This window comes from Aquarana catesbeiana, linkage group LG04 (genome assembly GCF_042186555.1).
Source record: "Aquarana catesbeiana isolate 2022-GZ linkage group LG04, ASM4218655v1, whole genome shotgun sequence".
Taxonomy (NCBI): Eukaryota; Metazoa; Chordata; class Amphibia; order Anura; family Ranidae; genus Aquarana; species Aquarana catesbeiana.
Window position 1 is genome coordinate 552,435,397 of NC_133327.1, and position 21,754 is coordinate 552,457,150.

General features: G+C 41.4%; 1 protein-coding gene across 1 annotated transcript in view; it reads left to right on the forward strand.

Moving 5' to 3' along the window:
• The window catches only part of LOC141140591 (cofilin-2-like), a 51,225-nt gene extending 45,039 nt beyond the window's left edge, over positions 1–6,186 (forward strand). The window contains exons 3-4 of the mRNA XM_073627959.1: positions 1,553–1,629; positions 4,159–6,186. Coding sequence (XP_073484060.1) covers positions 1,553–1,629; positions 4,159–4,268 — 187 coding nt within the window. The 3' untranslated portion in view covers positions 4,269–6,186. The remainder of the gene's footprint in view (positions 1–1,552; positions 1,630–4,158) is intronic.
• The last annotated feature ends 15,568 nt before the right edge of the window (positions 6,187–21,754 follow it).

A 21,754-nucleotide genomic window follows, 5' to 3' on the forward strand; every position in this document is an offset into this window, starting at 1 on the left:
TTCCCACTGGATGTTTAGAGATGACTTGTTTGTCTAAAACAGTTCCTAAAAATTCACACAATGGGTTTTGTTAGCCAAGGTGTTAGCTATTTAAACAGTCCCTCACTTGAACACAATGGGTTTAGGCCAGGTGAGGTTATTTCTATGTGAGAATAGTCTGTACAACCTTGTCTCCTATGGCTGTAAGGATAGCTTTCGTTTATTCACTAATACCATGTAAATATCTCCTTGTTTTGTGACGAGAACAGCCATTGTTCCATCGAGTTTCTGTCTCAAAATAGGCTTGTAAAACTTTAAGAGATGGTTGATGGATTAAGCTTTGTCAAGTATGTGAGTTCACCTATTTTGCATTAAATGGTTCCAAGAGGGGAACAGTTCAATTATTGCAACATCACAGTTCATCTACTTTTTGAGGCCTAAGCATCTCTCATGTTTCTGCCAGTAAATATAAAATATATTTCTTCATGAATTCACAACAACTTGCTTCAGAGCATGCGTTTTCCCGATAGGAATTGGTTCCCTTGGAAATATTTAGAACATGTTCCATTTCTAGGTCTGTCAGAATTCTCAAAAAAAAGTCCGATGAGGCCTACACATGAACGGAATAGATGATGAAAAGCTTCCGTCGGACTTTTTCTGTCAGACATTCCGACGTGGCATAAGGCCTCATGTACACTGCTGCTGCTGCTAAACGGACGTTTAGGAGCAGTTGGGCATTTTTTTTCAATTGCTCTTGAACTCTCCCCTATGTTATCTTATCAGTACATGTACACAGGGTCGTTTATAGTTGTTTCTAGGCAGTTGAGTTTAGAGGTTTTTTTTGGAAAGGAAAAAAATGAGTTCAGACGCTGAGATTAGAGGCATTTCAAGCGCTTCTAAACGCGACTAAACGTGGTAACTCCCGTTTAGCCGCGTTTTGTTTACAAGCCTTTTTCATTTTTGGCTACATTAAAAAATATATATTTTTTTTTTTTCAAACGCTTCCAAACGCAAACGCGGCAAAAAATGCCTCTTAACGTCCTAATGTGTATGGACACATAGGATAACATTGAGCTGCTTCTACAGGCAGAACACAAAACTCCTGTAGAAGCAATGTTTTTTAAGCCAGTGTGCATGGAGCCTCAATCTTTAATCTCAATTGATCACTCGGGTGATCATAAACTTATTTACGATTCTTAAAGTTGTAAAATGTAAATTCAATATAGCAGTTTGGCATGTTTGGATTTGTAGTGAAGAATTTTTACTGCACTAAATGTTGGGACTACACTGTATGGTAATCACCAGGTCTGAGATGCTGTGTGCCTATACAGACAGTATGCTGAAAGCCAAACTCGAGGCAATTTTTTTAGTTTTAAAGTAGGGAAGAGTAAAAAACGTGAAATAGGGTGTTACAGAAGAAAAAGAGCCTGGTTTTTCTCTGCATGGGAAAGCATAAATGTTGATGCCACGTGACACATGTTGTTTGAACATTGCTTTTCATCAATGTTTAGATTTTCTGACATTTACGTTATGGGTGATTTATTATTTAGTAATATATTTTATATATCTACAGGGCTCCAGAAGATGCACCTATTAAGGAGAAGCTATTATTTGCAAGCTCAAAACCCTACCTAAAACAAGCATTCTCAGGTACAAGGGGAATCGGATTACATTGGATGTCATAATTATACATAAAACCCAACTTAAATTAAAACATTTTTTTGATAGAGTGAGGAAGGGTTAAAACTTTTGTCATTGTTTTATTGCTCTGCTCATCCTGACATAACAGGAAGTAAAGCAAAATCTACCCACTTCCTGTTCCTGACTTCTGTTAGACAGAACAAGCGTCAGTGTCCAACTTTCCTGTCTATGTGACTGATGTCAGACAGGACAGCAAGTGAGGGGAACCCCCCACTCCTGACGGTGACACAGAGGGCTTAAACAGACTGTTCACTTTGCAAGTGCATTTGCACCATGCAAGGAAATTTTCCTCAGAGCTTAATGAATGGGGTAAAGCTCTGCTGACTTCCATCATCTAATCATGTGCAAATGTATTGGGACACCTGCCTTTACACACACATGAACTTTAATGGTATCCCAGTCTTAGTCCATAGGGTTCAATATTGAGTTGGCCAACTCTTCTGGGAAGGCTGTCCACAAAGTTTAGGAGTGTGTCTATGGGAATGTTTGACCATTCTTCCAGAAGTGCATTTGTGAGGTCAAGCACTGATGTGTACGAGAAGGTTGAGGTCAGGACTCTGTGCAGGCCATTTAAGGACCTTGCTTTGTGCACTGGTACGCAGTCATGCTGGAACACGAAGGGGCCATCCCCAAACTGTTCCCACAAGGTTGGGAGCATGAAATTGTCCAAAATGTCTTGGTATGCTGACGTCTTAAGAGTTCCCTTCACTGCAACTAAGGAGCCAAGCCCAACCCCTGAAAAACAACTCCACACCATAATTCCCCCTCCACCAAATGATTTGGACCAGTGCACAAAGAAAGGTCCATAAAGACATGGATGAGTGAGTTTGGGGTGGAGGAACTTGACTGGCCTGCACAGAGTCCTGACCTCAACCCAATAGAACACCTTTGGGATGAATTAAATCAGACTGTGACCTGGGCCTTCTTGACCAACATCAGTGCCTGACCTCACAAATGTGCTTCTGAAAGAATGGTCAAACATTGAGCTATGATTAAGCATCTATGTTGATGTGAAACACGTTAGCCTGTCTGTACCTTTCATCATCATGATATAAGAGATTTTTTATCTTCTACACTGTTTTGCCACAAATAAAAGGTGTTATTTGGAGTGCAGCCGGTCAGCTGTTTTCTCCAATTTTCTACATGATTGCAGAGCCTGCACCTGAAGTTGTGAGTGGGCAGGGCGGCTATTAGAGACACCAACACGCTTGGAGCAGTATCGCTACCTCAGTGGTCAAACATTCTCATAGACGCACTCATAAACCTTGTGGACAGCCTTCCCAGAAGAGTTGAAGCTGTTATAACTGCAAAGGGTGGGCCAACTCAATATTGAACCGTCCGAACTAAGACTGGGATGCCATTAATGTGTGTGTAAAGGCAGGTGTACCAATACTTTTGGTAATATAGTGTATCAAGTACTAGACATATACACTATATCAAGTAGGTAAGATATAGACATATACACTATATCAATGAGCTAATAGGAAATCTGCAGTTAAAACCTAAGCTTGCACTGTTTTTTTTCTCCTAAATGTACTCAAAACGTTTTGTGCCATATAATTTAGTGGGGGGGTTTTCAAATTAAAAAAAAAAAGAAAGAAACCTCATGTATCTTGGATGTACTGTCTGCAATTTTCCCCACTACCATGCACAATATAATATACCTAAATTGTAACTCCAGACACAATCATACCTTTGAGGTCCTTTGTAGTCCTTCTTTGGTGCAATTAGGTAAAATCCTCCTTTTACAGACTCACGAAAATGCCTCCTCTTTTTCTTCCCTGGACAGCACAATTCCTGCTGTACTTTCAGCCAATCACCTAAACCAGCAGGTTAACAGACAGACCAGTGCTAGTGCTGGGTCAACGCCCCTCTCCTTGCTTATGTCATTCACAAAGCTTAGCCTGTTATGATCCTGCTGTTTTTTGTTTTTTTTTTAGCACAGCATTAGATGGACATATATTTGGCTAAAATTGACCAATGACAATACACATAAATTGACCAATCAACGGATTATAAAGCTAACCAATCAGAAAATTATAATGTACCTATAGCCAAGTCTTGCCATATCTTATGAGACCATTGTGAGGCACGCAAAGGGACATTCCAGGGAGTGAGGCCCATCTTGAGTGCAGGAATTCTTTAGTCTTTGACAGGACATTTGCGTATGCTGTTTAAGCAATGATATACTAACACAGATAAATTCGAATAACAGTCAATAATATATAAAAAATACTTCTCAGAAAGCAATATGTTCTATTAATTTACCATTGTTAAGAATAATCGTTTCCTAGGAGCAGTAAGACTTGTAAGTAATTCAATAAGAGAAAGATAAAAGAGTAAAGGGTAAGAACCACATTCTAGCACGAAGGAAGTCAATTTTTCTATGATATAAATTAATCATATAATCTAATATTGTTAAATATTTATGGAAGTACTATTTTACATTGGTAACAAAATTTTTTTCTCTGTGTTTAGGAGTGAACAAACAGTGGGAGCTTCATAGCCAAGATGACCTTACAGTCGATCAGCTGGCACAAAAACTAACAAGTGGCAAAATTAAATCCTTGGAAGGTCATCACTTGTAGACAGCCATTCAGTGCCAGTAACATAGACAGCTTGCAAATGTAGCAACACTATTTCAGGTGGAACTAAGCCTCAAAATTGAGAATTTTAAATTAAATTACAGTACACATCCAGAAGTACCACAATATGGCAGCAATGTGTTTCTGTTAGGGCAGAATAGGGTATATCTTAAAAGCGGAGTTCCACCCGAAAGTGAAACTTCCTCTTATCTGATTCCCCCCCCCCCTCCGGTGCCACACTTGGCACCTTTCGGGGGGAGCGGGTACCTGTTTTTTACAGGTACCCTGTCCCCACTTCCAGGAGACCGGGCCGCAGCGAATTACGTCAGCAGCTTGGCCCCCCTCCTCCTCCCTCCCCTTCTGCCAGGCTTTGCGCATGCGCAGTAAGGACCCGGCCGTGATGCCTAAAGACTACACTGCCGGGTTCCCTTACCTACAATGACGGCGGCAGCACCTGACCAGCCGATGTAAACATCGGCTGCGGTGCCGACATTGCTGGACTCCAGGACAGATAAGTGTCCTAATATTAAAAGTCAGCAGCTACAGTATGCCATCTGTTTCTCAGGGGAAATTTTTGTTTATGTCCTGTAAGGGAATCCTTTTTAGTTACTATTTGATCAAGTGTCCCCACCAAAAAAATTCTCCTCTCTTCTTACTCTAAGGACAATGCAAAATGTTGGTTTTTCCACTCATTTTCTCGCCTGGTGAAAATATAAAGCCCAATTAGCATTAAAAAAGTGGTTCCAACCTCTCATCACTCTATCCAAAACTAAAAAAAAAAATTAATTTTAGATACACCTATGTCACCAAGACACAAACCAACATTTTTCAGCTGTGGCCTGAACGGGAGGTAAGGGAAAATCTTCCAATGGGCACAAGCTATGTAGCGACTACTCTCTAAAAAGGATTACCGCTCACACTGAAACACATAGTTCTCATGATTCTCACACATGAACTCATATGCATTCCTTTGATCGAGATTTACAAGTTTATTTTTGGGGTTAAGTTCCACTTCGGACGATATGTATAGTAGCTTGGTTTAAATATTTTACTACAGTACAGTTTTTTATATTTTACAAAACTCTGTCTTATGTACTAGGCAAGCTTTTCAAATGCAAAGCTATTTGTAACATACAATAACGGAAAGTATATTTTGGATGTTACTTTATATGAGGAATAACCTGCTGGCAAGATTGAAAATCAATATATGCCCACCTAGCCTCATTGTGGTCTTCAAGTTTAGGAAAGTAAATGTCAAAATTAGACATCTGTTGTTTATATACCATTTCGCCATTGTAGGACATCAAAAGCATTAATAATAATTTAACATTCTTGACAGTTTTTATACTGTTAAATAAGTCAATAAAATCATCAGCTTTATAAATAATATATATTACCTGTGTTTTTAGAGGCTTAACCTTTAATTCCTATTAGTGAAGGAATGTTTGAGTAGCTAAAGCATTGCCAATATCCCATTTCTATTCTGAATACTGCCCATCACTGTAGTTGGATATATGCGCTTCCTGCCAGGAATATGTATATCTGCTCAGGAATATATATATCCTACATTTATTCAACACTTTTATTGCGTACAAACTCTGAGATCAACAGTAACCAAAGACTCCTACACCTACACACTCCTACTCTTACACACGTCCTAACGTGTTCCTTTGCTGTAGTACCTCCTATGTTTGGTTACCACATTGTAAGGCTGGCTTTGATATGTTCATCTTTCAAGGATATCCACCTGCTGCGATAGTAATACTGTGTGATGTGGGGGATTTTACAGTCTGTATTTCTAAATGTATGAAATGTACAGAATGGTGATGCAACCTGCTTAATTCAACTAAATTATTTTACATTACTGAAACCTGACAAAATTATAAAATGTTATAAGTAAAATAAAATCAAGCAAATATGATTTGATTTTGATTCTTTGTGTTTTGCCACTGTGGAAAAAAATGTATCTTTTTCATTTACAAATATAACATTTTGAAAGATTAAGGTGAAAAAACATGAAAAATGTGATTTACAGTCATGCTCAAAAGTTTGCATACCCTGGCAGAAATTGTGAAATTTTGGCATTAATATTGAAAATATGACTGATCATGCCAAAAAACTGTATTATTTAAGGATTGCAATCACATAAAGCCATCTATTATCACAGTTTTTTGGATCCTTTTTAAATCATAATGATAACAGAAATCACCCAAATGGCCCTGATAAAAAGTTTACATACCCTGGAATGTTTGGCCTTGGTACAGACACAGAAGGTTAATGGCAATTAAAGGCTAATTTCCCACATTTGTGGCTTTTTAAATCACAATTAGTGTCTGTGTATAAATAGTCAATGAGTTTGTTAGCTCTCCCATGCACTAAGCAGGCTAGACATGGAGCCATGAGGAGGTAGAAAGGGAGGTAGGAGGTAGAAAAGAATAGTCAGAAGACCTGCGTAACAAGGTAATGAAACTTTACAAAGATGGAAAAGGATATAAAAAGATATCCAAAGCCTTGAATTTGCCAGTCAGTACTGTTTAATCACTTATTAAGAAGTGGAAAATTAGGGGCTCTTTTGAGACCAAGAAAGATTGCAGCCACAACTGGTGGAAGAATTGCTCAGGATACAAAGAAAAAGAAAGAAAGATACAAAGAAAAACCCACAGGAGAAAAACAAGCTGCTCTATAAAAATGAGCTGCATGGTTGAGCTGCCAGAAGGAAGCCTTTACTGCACCAATGCCACAAAAAAGCCAATGAGGCATGTGAAGGTGTTGTTGGGCATATTGTAACCAGGCTTTTTTGTGGAACTTGTACAGTAAAGGCTTCTTTGTGGCAACTTGACCATGCAGCTCTTTTTTGTTTAAGTATCATGGTATTGTGCTCCTTAAAAACAACTACACCATCTTTTTCCAGAGCAGCCTGTGTTTCTCCCGAGGTTACCTGTGGGTTTTTGCTTGTATCCCGAACAGTTCCTGTGGCAGTTGTGCCTGAAATATTTCTTGATCTACCTTGGCTTGGTGTCAAGAGATCCCCAAATTTTCCACTTCGTATTAAGTGATTGAACAGTACTGACTGGCATGAGGCTTTGGATATCTTTTTATATCCTTTTCCATCTTTGTAAATTTTTATTACCTTGTTACGCAGGTCTTTTGGCTGTTCTTTTCTACCTCCTCATGGCTCAGTGTCTAGCCTGCTTAGTGCATCCACGTGAGAGCTAACAAACTCACTGACTATTTATACACTATTTAAAAAGCCACAGAGGTGGGAAATTAACCTTTAATTGTCATTTTAACCTGGGTGTGACACCTTCTGTGTCTGTACCAAGGCCAAACATTGCAGGGTATGTAAACTTTTTATCGGGGCCATTTAGGTGATTTCTGTCATCATTATGATTTAAAAAGGATCCAAAAAACTATGTGATAATAAATGGCTTTATGTGATTGCTAGCCTTAAATAAAACACAGTTTTTTGGCATGATCAGTTATATTTTCAATATTAATGCCAAAATTTCACAATTTCTGCCATAGTATGCAAACTTTTGAGCACAACCGTGTTGGAGATACCACCCGTGCAGGATGCTTTTGTCATACGGTTTTAACTTTTTGAACAGTGCAGGGTACTTACACTGGGATCTCAGAGGATCTCTTCTGGACAAAAGAATCTTGTGTATTAGGAAAAAAGTTTCTGTAAACACAAGAATTTTTTCTGCACAGAGGGTGTGTTGCCAGGGCAATACCCATCCGAGCAGACCAAGGAGGGACTGTTGTTTTTTTATACTCCCAAGAATAGAGCAGCTAATTTATGCATACCTAAACACATGCAGTTTACCAGTCACGTATTGTATGTGACAGCTTTTACAGACTAATTAGAACCAAAAAACCTACCATCTACCGTATAATTTTTTTTAAAAGCATCTAAAGTCAAAACTTTTTCAGTCTCCTCTTAGAAATTTTCCAACCAAACAAACAGATTTCTCCTATAATCCTGTTCTGGTAATTCAAAATTTTGGATTTTTCCTCATCTACTGCCCCAGTCACAGTAGATGAGGAAAAATTCAAAATGAAAAACCTGAAATGAAATTTATTCCCCACACTCTATTCAAAACTTAAAAAAAAAAGATACATTTGACAGAGTAGAGTCATACAAACAAAGGAACAACATAACAACTGTAGAACATATTGCCTACAAAAGGAACTGATCCAATGATTCTAATAGCGCAAACAGCAATGCTAACCAATAAACCATTATACTACACATTGTTGTTCAGTGTTTTCCCATTAGACACAATTCACAAAGCTAACATCCCAGGATAAGTATATTTATTTTCTGAGAAGTGAAAGGTATTTTTAGGCCAATGAGATTTGAATGTTAATAACATGGCTAAATTAGAGAGCCTTATCCCTTTGTTAAAGCTTTGTGAATTGAGTATAGTGTCACTTTTACCTATGAAAGATGTTATGCCAATTTACCATCTGAATGAGTGCTAGCTGTGTAACAGCTAAAAGGTCAACCCTTATGATCCTATGCTGAAGAAACTTAGTTTGTGATGATACAAGGGTGTCGTCTGTCAAAAGTTACAAGTTCCCTGTTGTCTGGAAAGAAAAGGTGTTTACATGATACCCACCAATAATCCAATAATAATCCAGTCTGAGCCTACCTGGCTCCAAAGCTTATCATCTGACCATTGAAACATTCATCATATGGACATACATACAGTTTTTCCTGTGATCTTGAAAAAAGTCATCAGCTCCTATCTTCAGAATACATAGAGCAGGCCATACATGGTCGAATTCGAACAAATTTTCTTTTCAAAATCAGACAGTTTGTTTTTTGTGATCCGATGATGCCACCATTGTATTTCGAAATTCGGCTGACCAAGGCTTCAATTTTACCTCATGTTGCTACAGAAAAGAATTTTCGTGAATCTTCTTTTCTCTCTGTAAATTTTCTTTTCGTATTACATTTCTCGCACGATCCTCCTATCATTGATTCGAAAATCGTTCGTTTTTCAAAAAATTTCCAACATGTCCGATTCCTCAAATTTGATTGCCGCACGAAAATTGGTCATTGCTGCAGCCCACTACTGGTGTGAAATACGTAGGAAAATTCTTAGATACGATTTTCAAAAGAAAATTCTTTCGAAATTCGAACCGTGTATTGCCGGCATAAGGCATCTGTTCCCTACAAAGCTTATGAGATGGCACAGGGGGGATTCTGATTATAGCACATTCCTTCTCCCATGTGTACCTGCTATGCAAGGACACTGCATTGGGCCCCTTTCACACTGGGGCGGGAGGAGCGTCGGCGGTAAAGCGGCGATATTTTAGTGGCGCTTTACCGTCGTTTTAGCAGCGGTATTCTCCCGCTAGTGGGGGGTTTTACCCCCACTAGCGGCCGAGAAAGGGTTAAAAACCACCACAAAGCGCCTCTGCAGAGCCGCGGTGCCCCATTGATTTCAATGGGCAGGAGTGGGGAAGGAGCTCCTTCCCCGCTCCAAAGATGCTGCTAGCAGGACTTTTTTTCCTGTCCTGCCGCTCCAGTGTCCTCGGGGCTTTCACACTGGAGACAAAGCAGCGTCACTTTCAGGTTGGTTTGTAGGCACTACTTTTAGCGCAATAGCGCCTGCAAACCACCCCAGTGTGAAAGGGGTCTTAGAGCGAAAACTGTTGCTAATCGCTTATCCAGCTGTTGCTAATCACTGTATCAAGCATATTTCTAGGAGATTAAATATTTTGCCATCCTAGGCCTCACACAGAGTATATAGTCTTGGGGTCGGCTGAGGAATGTGCCAGCAATTTAAGAGACATTTTGGCTAATTTTGAAGGAGTGTTAAAGCGACACTAAATTCTGCATTTAAAAAATATATTCTTTTAATATGTATTCTTACCTCCAAAAGTACCCTCCAAATCTCCAAATTCTTTTTTTTACTGTGGTGATCAAACTTTGTGGGTGGCTACATTCACTCTACAAGGTCCCACTGTAAGAAAGGGTATACTCACTGATAAGGTCAGGGATTTAATTTAGAGTTCTCACTTAATATGATGCCTACATGTAAATCTGTTTTTAACTTTTTGGCTGTTGAACCCAATTGAAGCTGCTTTTGTTGTCTTGTAACTATATTGCCATGGTGTTGAAGCTTGTGTTCGTAACCCAGGTGACTCCTGTTGTTGTTTACCCTTGCCCTGTGTGGGGGGGTTGTGCTAATGCTATTGTTTGTATAAAAGGCCTTGGAAAGATTAAAGAGCAGCAGTCCATTATGCTCAAGAACTGATACACGGATTTCTGACTCTGTGTCTTAATTCCTATATGAAGCAATAATTTGGCAAAGCAATATAAACTATAAGCAACTTATTTAACAGTTGCATCTAACATTTTGGCGCCCGGACGAGGAACTCACCGATGATACTACAAGAGGTGGATGAGCTACGCTGACGGAACAAAAGAAATAGGCATTCCGGGAATCACAGATCAAAAAAAACCTGCGCAGGTAAGAAAAAGCTTTATTTTTCTTATATTCTGTGCTCCCCTGATTTGTGCCTATCCGTTCTGTCAGTTACGGTTCTCCTGGTTTTAAAACACCAGCCTCTGTAGTGGTGAGTCTAGAATTACTGCATATTTTAGTTTATATTGCTGGAATTATTTGTTTGTTTTTGTTATCTGTGTTAGTCTTGTCTGTCTTGTTGAGAAAGTGAATGAGCCTTGTCAAGGATGGTATGAGTTAGAAGGGGATTGCCGAACTAAGCAACAGAATGCGCCTTACCTCACACGATTGGGAACCTGAGGGCTTGTGAGCTTGGGGGTCTGACGCTTATGCTTAACCTCACATCTAACTCATAAACCATAGACGGGTTGAGAGTATAAGCCCTGTCTGCTCCATAAAGCAGGGATAAGAGTGTATGAGAGAGATTCCCAGATACGAGGGGGGAATAAGGTCTCAACAAAGTCCCGAGATCTAGTCGGATACCTGGCCACTTAAAGGAATGCTTGTATATGTTGTAGCCGCATTTTTGTATATGTTGTAGCCGCATTCTGGTTTGTTATTGGGCTAGCATATAAAGTAATTATTTATTTTTGGGCTAGCATATAAAGTAATTCGGTTTCAGAAATCTCATTCCGGAGAGGTTTCTAGAATTCTAGCACCCTAGGAGGAAGGCAACGAGGAACTAGTGTAACTTAGCTGGTTTGCTATTGGGCTAGCATATAAAGTAATTATTAATTCTTGTATATGTTGTAGCCGCATTATATTGTACACTAAGTGTCCCACACGCTACCTAGGCAGGACTGTTAGAATGGGCCAGAGGAACACAAAACCCCGTCAGGGAATTGTGGCGCACTATACGGTGCCACAGATAATTAAGAACATTTATGGGAAAACCGAAGCACAGGACTTAAAAGATGTCCTTCGTAAATTTAAGGTGAAAGGAGCAGCGGGCTTAGACCCGGATGTATGGAGTGAAATAAAAAGGGACAGACAAGGAGAGGTGTTAGAGAAGCAATGGATGCGTCAGGTTCAATGCTTAATTAAGGTCTCAAATAGAGCGAAAGAAGAGGGGTGGAAGTATAATCCAGATTGTGATGGTTGGGATATGAAAGATAGAAGAACAAAAAATGTCGAGGCTCCCAGCTCAGCCATCCCACCCCCATATACTGACATAGAACGTAAACCACACAAGATATATCCAGTACTTGAGGGGAGAGGATGGGTTTGTCAGGATTGTGGAGCACAAAACCCAGGATGGGCAGTAGAATGTGTGCATTGTGGGGCACAAAAACCGCATCCAGAAACTGTAGCTCCCGTACGCACTGATACACGCATTGTTCAGGTAAACAATCCAGAATTTGGACAAGCAGCCCATCCAAATGCCCCGCCTACTGTCACTCGTAGAATGCAAATAAGGACTTGGGCACCATGGTCGGCAGACACCCTTATGGCATTAATACAGAGCGCCCCAGACCCGGTAGCAAAGCCAGCTGCTTTTTGTAGATTTGTGACACAGTTAATGAATACACATGAAGCGACCTGGCAGGATGGGGAGGATTTATGCAGACATAAAATGACTCTGACCCTGTTTAACCAGTTTATGACTGACCTGCAGACCGAGCTGAGGGGGATGGCAATACTGGAGACAGGAGACGTCAGATACATAGACTCAAGGGCTCCTTTTATTGCTAGATTAGAAGCTTTTTGTCAGGCAAAACAACAGGAGAGGGGGTCCATATCACCCATGAAGCAAATGCCAGGACAGACTGTATCGGAATTTTACTTATCTATGGAAAGTATGATGGCAGATGAGGGATTGGACTTGGCCCTGCCAGTCACAATCCGAGCCTTCAATAGACAATTTATGGAGGGATTAATTCCACAGATAAGTGAGAGACTGAAAGCCTGCACACCAGAGTGGAGGGCAACTAGAGATAGAGGGACGTTGTTACAAAAAGCGCAAGGCATAGAGGCGGACTTAGCAGAAACCAAAGGGAGGAAATCTCATGCTATCAACGCACTCGGGGGTCCCCAAGAGCAAGGTAGAGGTTCCTTTCGCAAACCCCTTACCTGTCACTACTGTAACAAGATTGGTCACATCAGACGCAACTGTAAGAAAAGAATAAGGGATGAAGGAGAGGAAGGTGTTGATTCTCCAGTTAATCAGAGAAGGAATCAGCCCAGGGACAACAAAAATAGTCATATCAGGCAGCAGGGAGATGGTCCACGAGCATGACTCACCCCGGTTTTAGAAAAATCCAAAACAACAATGCTTAAGACAAATATAACGGTTGGTAATAAGAAAATCTCTTGTTTAGTCGATACAGGAGCTTCACGCTCGTTACTTTCTGACTCTGAACTACTCCCTGGCCAAAAATCACCTGACACTTTACTAATAACTGGATATGATGGCATTTTAGCCGACGCCCCGCTTACAAAACCTCTGAAAGTTAAAGTAGGAAACCACATGTTCCTTTCACGCTTTCTGGTATCCAGAGGAGCCCCCACTAATTTGTTAGGAGCTGACATTTTGCAGAAAATAGGAGCTAACATTACCTATCACCCAGATGGCACTGTCACCTTAGCTATAGGGGATAATCAAGAACACATGGAGATGTGTAACCTGATACAATACCTAGAGGAGGAATCGGAATTGTCCGGTACACCTCCTTCAGACTTAGATCAGATTTTGTCGTCCCTTCCAGGAGAACTATGGGAAAAACATCCAGCTGATGTTGGACTTTTGCCCATACCTCCGGTTACCCTACAGCTGATTCCAGGAGCAGTGCTTCCCCAACAAAAGCAGTATCCACTTAGTGCACCCCAAGAGACGGCCATAGAAATGCAGGTCCAATCCTTCTTAAAAAGTGGAGTTCTAAAAGAGGTAAAATCACCGGCAAACACTCCCTTGTACCCGGTTAAAAAGAAATCAGTAGCCGGTAGTCCGGTTAAGTATAGAATGGTCCAAGACCTTAGAGCGGTCAACAAAATACTAGCCCCGATGACACCTTTAGTACCCAATCCACATACATTACTGTCACAAATACCATCAACCAGTATGTACTTTACGGTTATAGATTTAGCGAATGCTTTCTTTTCCGTCCCGCTTGCTGAAGAATGCCAACTTTGGTTCGCATTTTCAATAAAAAATCGGCAACTAACCTGGACACGCCTACCTCAGGGTATGGCGCATTCACCTACCTTGTATTCGCAAGCATTGCAAACGGTGTTGGGAGAATGGGTACCACCAGATTCCTGTGTATTGTTACAATATGTGGATGATTTATTGTTATGCTGCCCTGACAAAGAAACTTGTTTGGCCACCACCCTTGGTTTGTTGCGATTTTTGGCAGAAAAAGGTTGCAAGGTTAATAAGAAAAAGTTACAAGTGTGTCAGGAAAAAGTTATCTTTTTGGGACATTGTATATCACAGGGTACGAGACATCTCACTGAGGAGAGGGTTCAAGTGATAAAGGGAATGTTACCCCCACGGAATTTCAAACAATTGCGTATGTTTTTAGGTATTGTGTCATATTGTAGACAGTGGATACCACATGCTAGCGCTTTGATGCAGCCATTATACGATTGTTTGAAAATTGTACCGTATATGCTTACAGAAATAGCTTATGAGTCGTTTATCACTTTGAAAAAGTTGTTGATTTCTGCCCTGGCTATTGGTATACCAGATTACACCAAGATATTTAATCTGTACATTGCTGAGATCACTGGACACGCCACAGGTGTTCTGACACAGGCACATGTAAAACAAAGACCAGTCGCTTACTTTTCAGCAGCATTAGATCCAGTATCTAGAGGTTCACCGTCTTGTGTACGGGCGGTAGCTGCAGTGTCAATTATCATAGATAAGTCATCAGAGATTGTTCTAGACAATCCAGTCGTAGTGCATACCACACATGACATACATGCATAGGCGTGCGCACAGGGTGTGCCGGGTGTGCCCAGGCACACCCTAATCACCCCATGCGCATTAGTATTATCGCTCTGTGTATTAGCAGGAACATGTGAAAGATCTACCTCTTACTGGCTCTGCCATAAGAGAAGTGTCTATGCTCTTCTCTTTCACTGTACCGGCAGAGAGCTCAATTTGCCAGGGTCATATATATGTAGATACAGACACATGCATGTGTGTTTGAGCTATAGGGTGCACACCCTAATGCAATAGGCTGCGCACACCTATGCATACATGCAATCTTGTCTCAGGTACAGCCCAAACACATTTCAATGGCTAGGCAATTAAGATTACAGTGTACTTTACTCTTACCTCCAAATGTTACTTTTCAGCGCTGTACAACCTTAAATTTGGCCACCTTTTTGCCTCTTCAGTCACCAGATTTGGCAAGGGGGAATGATAGTACTAATAGTACTAGTGAGAAAGGAAATGAGGTACCTAAACACTCTTTTGTTTAAGGAAGTAGATCAGCACGATTGTTTTCAGCTCATGGAACAGGAGACAATGGGATTCCCACATGTTACAGATACACCGATTTTAAATGCTGAGCACACCTTGTATATAGATGGTTATGGTTTGCTGATGACAAGGGTAAATATCACACAGGGTATGCTGTAGTGACTGATACGCAGGTAATTGAAGCACAGGCCTTACCAGCCCACATGTCAGCACAGGAAGCAGAATTAAAAGCTTTAGAACAAGCCCTAGAATACTTAAAAGAACGAGAAGGGAATATTTACACTGACTCTGCCTACGCTTATGGCGTAGCGCATGATTATGGCCACATATGGAGGGCTAGAGGTTATCTGACAGCAGCAGGTACACCTGTAAAACATGGAGAAGGGATTAAGAGAGTCCTGAACAATCTTCAAAAGGTTAAACGAGTGGCCATTATGAAGGTAGCGGCACACACGAGCGCAAAAACAATTGAGGCAAAAGGAAATGCATTTGCAGATTTGACTGCAAAACAGGCAGCTCTAGGGGAAGGAAGCCCTGAGACCTTAGCAGCGGTAGAGGTGAGTATCCCAGAACCAACATGGCAGCAGCTGAGTAAATTACAGGAGCAAGCAGGGGAGAGCGAGAAAGATAAGTGGGTCAGAATGGGAGCAGCACCAGACCTTGACAATGTATGGAGGGAAGGGGGCAAAATATGCCTGCCTGCCTCTCTGTACCCAGCAATGGCAGTGGCAGTTCACCTACCCACACATGTCAGTTCCAATTCCATGTATAGGATTGTGAACCAAGGATGGCTCGCCCCCGGATTCAGTAGCACTGCAAGAAATTACTGTGCAGCCTGCCAAATCTGTCTCCTGAATAACCCAGGACAGAGAGTAAAAACCCCACGAAAACACCAGGTCCGGGCCCAATACCCCTTCCAGAGACTGCAGATTGATTACATACAAATGCCTAAGAGTGGCCCTTTTGAATTTGTCCTCGTGTGTATCGATTTATTCTCAGGTTGGCCCGAAAGTTATCCAGTAAAATCGGCTACAGCTAAAGCCACAGCTAAGAAACTGATCACTGAGTTAATACCTAGGTTTGGTCTTCCTGAAACCATAGAATCAGATAGGGGGACACACTTTACAGGAGAAATCATGCAGAATGTGATGACCATGTTAGGGGTTCAACAAAGTTTTCACACCCCTTACCACCCACAGAGTTCAGGATCAGTGGAGAGAGTAAATGGGACAATAAAGTTAAAAATACAAAAAGCCATGCAAGAGTTAAACAAGCCTTGGCCAGAATGCCTGCCTTTGGCTTTGTTCTCTATAAGGTACACTCCAACAGGAAAAACAGGATTGTCCCCATATGAGATACTTTTTGGTAATGCGCCTAGATTAGGTCTATACTTTCCACAGAGTATGCAATTGCAATGTGACAGTTTGACTGCATATGTGATACAATTACAACAACGTCTAACTAAGATCCACAAAAGTGGGTATTCTTCTCTTCCAGACCCTAATTCAATAGCAGGTACACATACTCTGCTACCAGGGGATTATGTATATGTAAAGAAACACACCAGAAAGACATTGGAGCCAAGGTTTGAAGGTCCTTATCAAGTGCTTCTGACCACAGCCACTTCAGTAAAGCTGGAAGGAAAACCTACCTGGATACACGCATCACACTGCAAGAAACAACCCGAGAAAACAACATGATGAAATATCTACTTACATATTTTCTGTTGAAAATTGTTGTTTTACAAATATATGCATGGACTCCTGGTATTAATGTACTTGAAGTAGAGGAAACAACAACTTTCGAATGGGCTATAGATGATCCTAAAGTAGCAAATTATTATTGACAAAAGGTAGACTAGTACATCTTTCCTCACAGATACAACAGGATACTGCACCACATTGGTGGGATATATTTAGTGGAATGTCTTCTACAGCAACCAATACCTTTCACTGGTTGTTAAGTCCAATGGTAATTATTATTCTAATATTAATATCACTTACAATCACGAATATATGTGTATACAGGAAAATAAATAGGAAAATTAGGAGAATAGACAGGGTATACCGATAAATGTGTATTGACATCACCCTACTCCTATAAAACTCCTCTTCTTGAATTTTAAGATGTTGGTAATACCTAGGGAGATGGGTTCTACCCCTCTGACAACTCGCGGTCAGGGAAAGGACTCTGGGGAAAAACTGACTAGAAGGAGGACCCAGGGGGAAGGAGAGGATGATGTCAAAGGGGGAAATTGATAAGGTCAGGGATTTAATTTAGAGTTCTCACTTAATATGATGCCTACATGTAAATCTGTTTTTAACTTTTTGGCTGTTGAACCCAATTGAAGCTGCTTTTGTTGTCTTGTAACTATATTGCCATGGTGTTGAAGCTTGTGTTCGTAACCCAGGTGACTCCTGTTGTTGTTTACCCTTGCCCTGTGTGGGGGGGTTGTGCTAATGCTATTGTTTGTATAAAAGGCCTTGGAAAGATTAAAGAGCAGCAGTCCATAATGCTCAAGAACTGATACCCGGATTTCGGACTCTGTGTCTTAATTCCTATATGAAGCAATAATTTGGCAAAGCAATATAAACTATAAGCAACTTATTTAACAGTTGCATCTAACACTCACCCTCTCTTTCTCACTCTCAAGATAGACTAAGGGCAGTGGCGGAACTACCAGGGTTGCAACCTGGGCCCTGGTGTTCCGCAACCGTGGGGGGGGGCGCCCAAGACAGCAGGAAGGGCATACCTCCTAACTGTCAGGGATTTGCTAGGACACTCCCAAAGTTTTATGTAAATCCCGGTGTCCCAGCGAATCAAGGCTGTGTCCCAAAGCGGAGCCCAAGTTCCGGCACTTGGCTCCACTGATTTGCCTGGCATGGACATGCTAGTGACACATGCCCCGCAGCTTGCCTGGGGTCCCACACATAGCAATGCTTTCTTTATATGACAGCCTGCATCTCTCTCCGCTGGCTGCCCATCACACACTATATCTCCTCCCTGACTCCAATGTTTTCCTATACACAGAGAGGAGGAGGAGCCAGGGCAGAGGGACACTGCTCTCCATGCACTGTGCTGATCTAAGGTCTGTAGTAATACAATATGTATGGAGACTACAGGGAAGGTGGACACAATGACCAGGAAGGGGAGGTGGGGGGGCAAGTTAACAGATGTATACTTGGAGGAGTGTTTTTGGGGAGTGTGGGGGTAAGAGGATAAGTGCTTTTGGAGTTGATAGGACTTGTGCTAGAAGGTGAGGGTGGAACTGCACCCCCCCCCCCTTTCTAGCAACACCCACCCTAGCACAAGTCCTCTCTGCTCCAAAAGTGCCCCCCCAGCACTTATCCTCTCACCCCCACACTCCTCCAAGTCAAGGAGATGCCAGCTGCCACAGATCACAGGACCTGGGACCCTGGGCACCCAGCAAGAGATGATTAACCATTTTAATGTTAGTAGATCCCTGGTGGAAATACCATGCACTTCCACTAGGTATCTACTAGGAATGAAATGGTTAATCATACACTTCACTTCCAACTGGGATCTCATTTGCCAGCCATGAAAAGGTTAATCATGTTCAGTTACCAGGGATCTTTTAGCAATGAACATTTTATTGCTAGAATATCCCTAGTGACTGGATACAATTAACCTTTTTCATTGCTGGCAGATGCTGTTTTTGAACTGCTCATTTCAAACAAATAGAAGTAAAGAAGAAAAGAAGAGGTTTTAAAACCCATGGATGATGTTACAAGGAGACAGAGTAACAATTTCATGAGAAATTTATTACAGGCCTTTTAGGTAGTGGATGTGTACAGATGATTTCTGAAATATAAGAAAATATCGTTTACTGTCACTTTATTAATACTGGGGACTTTGCTTGTAGAAAAAGTCTGAACAAGGCATTTCTATTTTCAATTCTGCATCAGTATATATTCTCAGTATATACTTGTTTTTGTATTTCAGGAATTGTATTTTTGTGGCAGTATCCTTTGGGTTAAAAGTGTATTAAAGTGTGTGTCCTGCCAAAACTTTTTTTTAGATTTGGATAGCGGGAGGAAGGGTTAGAACCCCCATTTTTCCTGTTATTGTTCATTAGAAAGATTCCACCTTACTTCCTCACCTGTTGACAATGGGGGTTATTTACTAAAGGCAAATCCACTTTGCACTACAAGTGCACTTGGAAGTGCAGTCACTGTAGATCTAAGTGGAAGATCTGAAATGAGGGGAAGCTCTGCTGATTTTATCATCCAATCATGTGCAAGCTAAAATGCTGTTTTTTATTTTCCTTGCATGTCCCCCTTGGATCTACAGTGACTGCACTTCCAAGTGAACTTTCAGTGCACTTTCAAGTGCACTTGCAGTGCACTTATAGCGCAAAGTGGATTTGCCTTTAGTAAATAACCCTCTATGGCTTCACCAGACAGGAACTTACAGTATTTTTCCAACAGCAACAGTAGTAGAGTAGGGGAAGCCTAGAACCTTTTGTCAGTTTTTTGTTTTTTTGCTGTGTTCCTGTCACCGTTTTTCTGTTATTTCCTATCTTGTGAAAGCATTGTCATTGTGACAAAGTATAGGGGGAAATCTTTCTGACTGAGCCATGTACAGTATAGCAGTAAAACCCCTACTTATCCATCCTCACTCTATCCAAAACAAAAAAAAAACATTTTTTGCTGGGCATACACCTTAAAGTAAACCATTGGTGTGAGTTGATATCTGGTCATTGGTCCAGGCTAAACATGATTCAGTGTCAAGAATCAGGGATTGAAAAAAAGATGTTGGGGTAAGAAATGCTATGTTCCAAAAACAACTGTAGGTACTGTAAATGTCCCCAGGAGTTTTCACACTAATCGTGTAACAACAAAAATTACATAAATATTGTTCTAATTAGTTTTTTTTTAATGCATACCAGATTTGGAAAGCTTATAATGGTTCTAATTTTGGTATAGATGTAATGAGAAATTTTGTCCCAGGTCTTCAGGGTGGCTATGTAACTGGATGAGTATCAGGATCATCAGAATGATCAGACGTTGAGTAACTGGAACTTGCATTATACTGAACTGGCGCAAAGTTAGAATTATTAGTGCAAAACAGGTTCAAATGGCAAAAGGTATGCATGCACTTCAGAATAACACAAAACTACAAAATACAAAACTCAAGAATATAAAAACAACACAAACTGTTCACAGTAATTTCCATGTAGGGATCACTACTTTAGTAAAACAGCACAGAACACAACTACAGTATGAATAATTGTATTTATAAACAGCATTCCTCTCAGCGAAGTCCAGGGTTGTTCTGGTAATACAGGTATAAATTTGGAGGGATCTAAGGCCCTAGGCAGGGGCGTACCTACAGGGGTCACAGGGGGTCGCAATTGCGACCCGGTCCCATGCTGCAAGGGGCCTGTGTGAGAAACTGTACAGAGCTATTCCTGTTCATTCATTCAGTGCAAAGGCTGTGTCCTCAATCTCCTTTCTTTGTCTAAAGGTGAAACATCAGAGGTTTGTTTAGACCCCTGATATCTCACCAAAGACCCCCAACAGGGCTCCTAAAAAAAATGTAAAAAAATTAATAAAAAAATAAAAGGAAAAAAAGGAAAAAAAACTACTGACACCAATGGTGGAATTACAAGGGTCACAAAGGTTGCACTTGTGCCTGGGCCCTTGCGTTCCACCACGAAACTCAGAGGGAATGGCCCCAGGTTTGGGCTTGTGTCAGTGGCATCGAATTGAGATGCTTCTGAAATCATTCAGACATCAATGACAGGTGCGTTTGGCCTGCATTTGACTTCCTTCTAACCTGCACTTGTAGTTGTACTGCAGCAGGTTGGCTCCGCTGGGCGAATCACCTTCATGTTACGTCGGCCGCTAAAAGACCACAAGGGGGTGTAATGCCAGTGCCTATGCACGCGGGCCTGGCGTCCACCCGCGATCGCTCCTGACAGAGACAGAACGGAGATCTATTAGACCCCTCTCACACTGGGGTGCTTTGCAGGTGCTACAGCGCTAAAAATAGCACCTGCAAAGCGCCCTGAAAGAGCCGCTCCTGTCTCTCCAATGTGAAAGCCCGAGGGCTTTCACACTGGAGCAGAGCACTGGCAGAACGCTAAAAAAGTCCCGCTAGCAGCATCTTTGGAGCGGTAAAGGAGCGGTGTGTATACCGCTCCTCCACCACTCCTGCCCATTGAAATCAATGGGTAGCGCGGCTATACTGCCGGCAAACCACTGCTGCAGCAGCACTTTGCCGGTGGTTTTAACCCTTTCTTGGCTGATTTTAACCCTTTCTCGGCCGCTAGCGGGGGGTAAAGTGCTCCAATAGCTGCCGAATAGCACCGCGAAATTGAAGGTAAAGCGCCTCTAAAAATAGCGGTGCTTTACCACCGACGCACCCACCACCCCAGTGTGAAAGGGGCCTTAATGTAAATAGACAGATCTCCGTTCTGTCAGTGGAGGAAAACAGATCTGCTGTTCCTACAGATTAGGAACAGTGATCGGTCTCCTCCTCTAGGCAGCCCTATCCCCCCACAGTTAGAAACACTCCCTAGGTAACACATTTAACCCCTTGATCATCCCCTAGTGTTA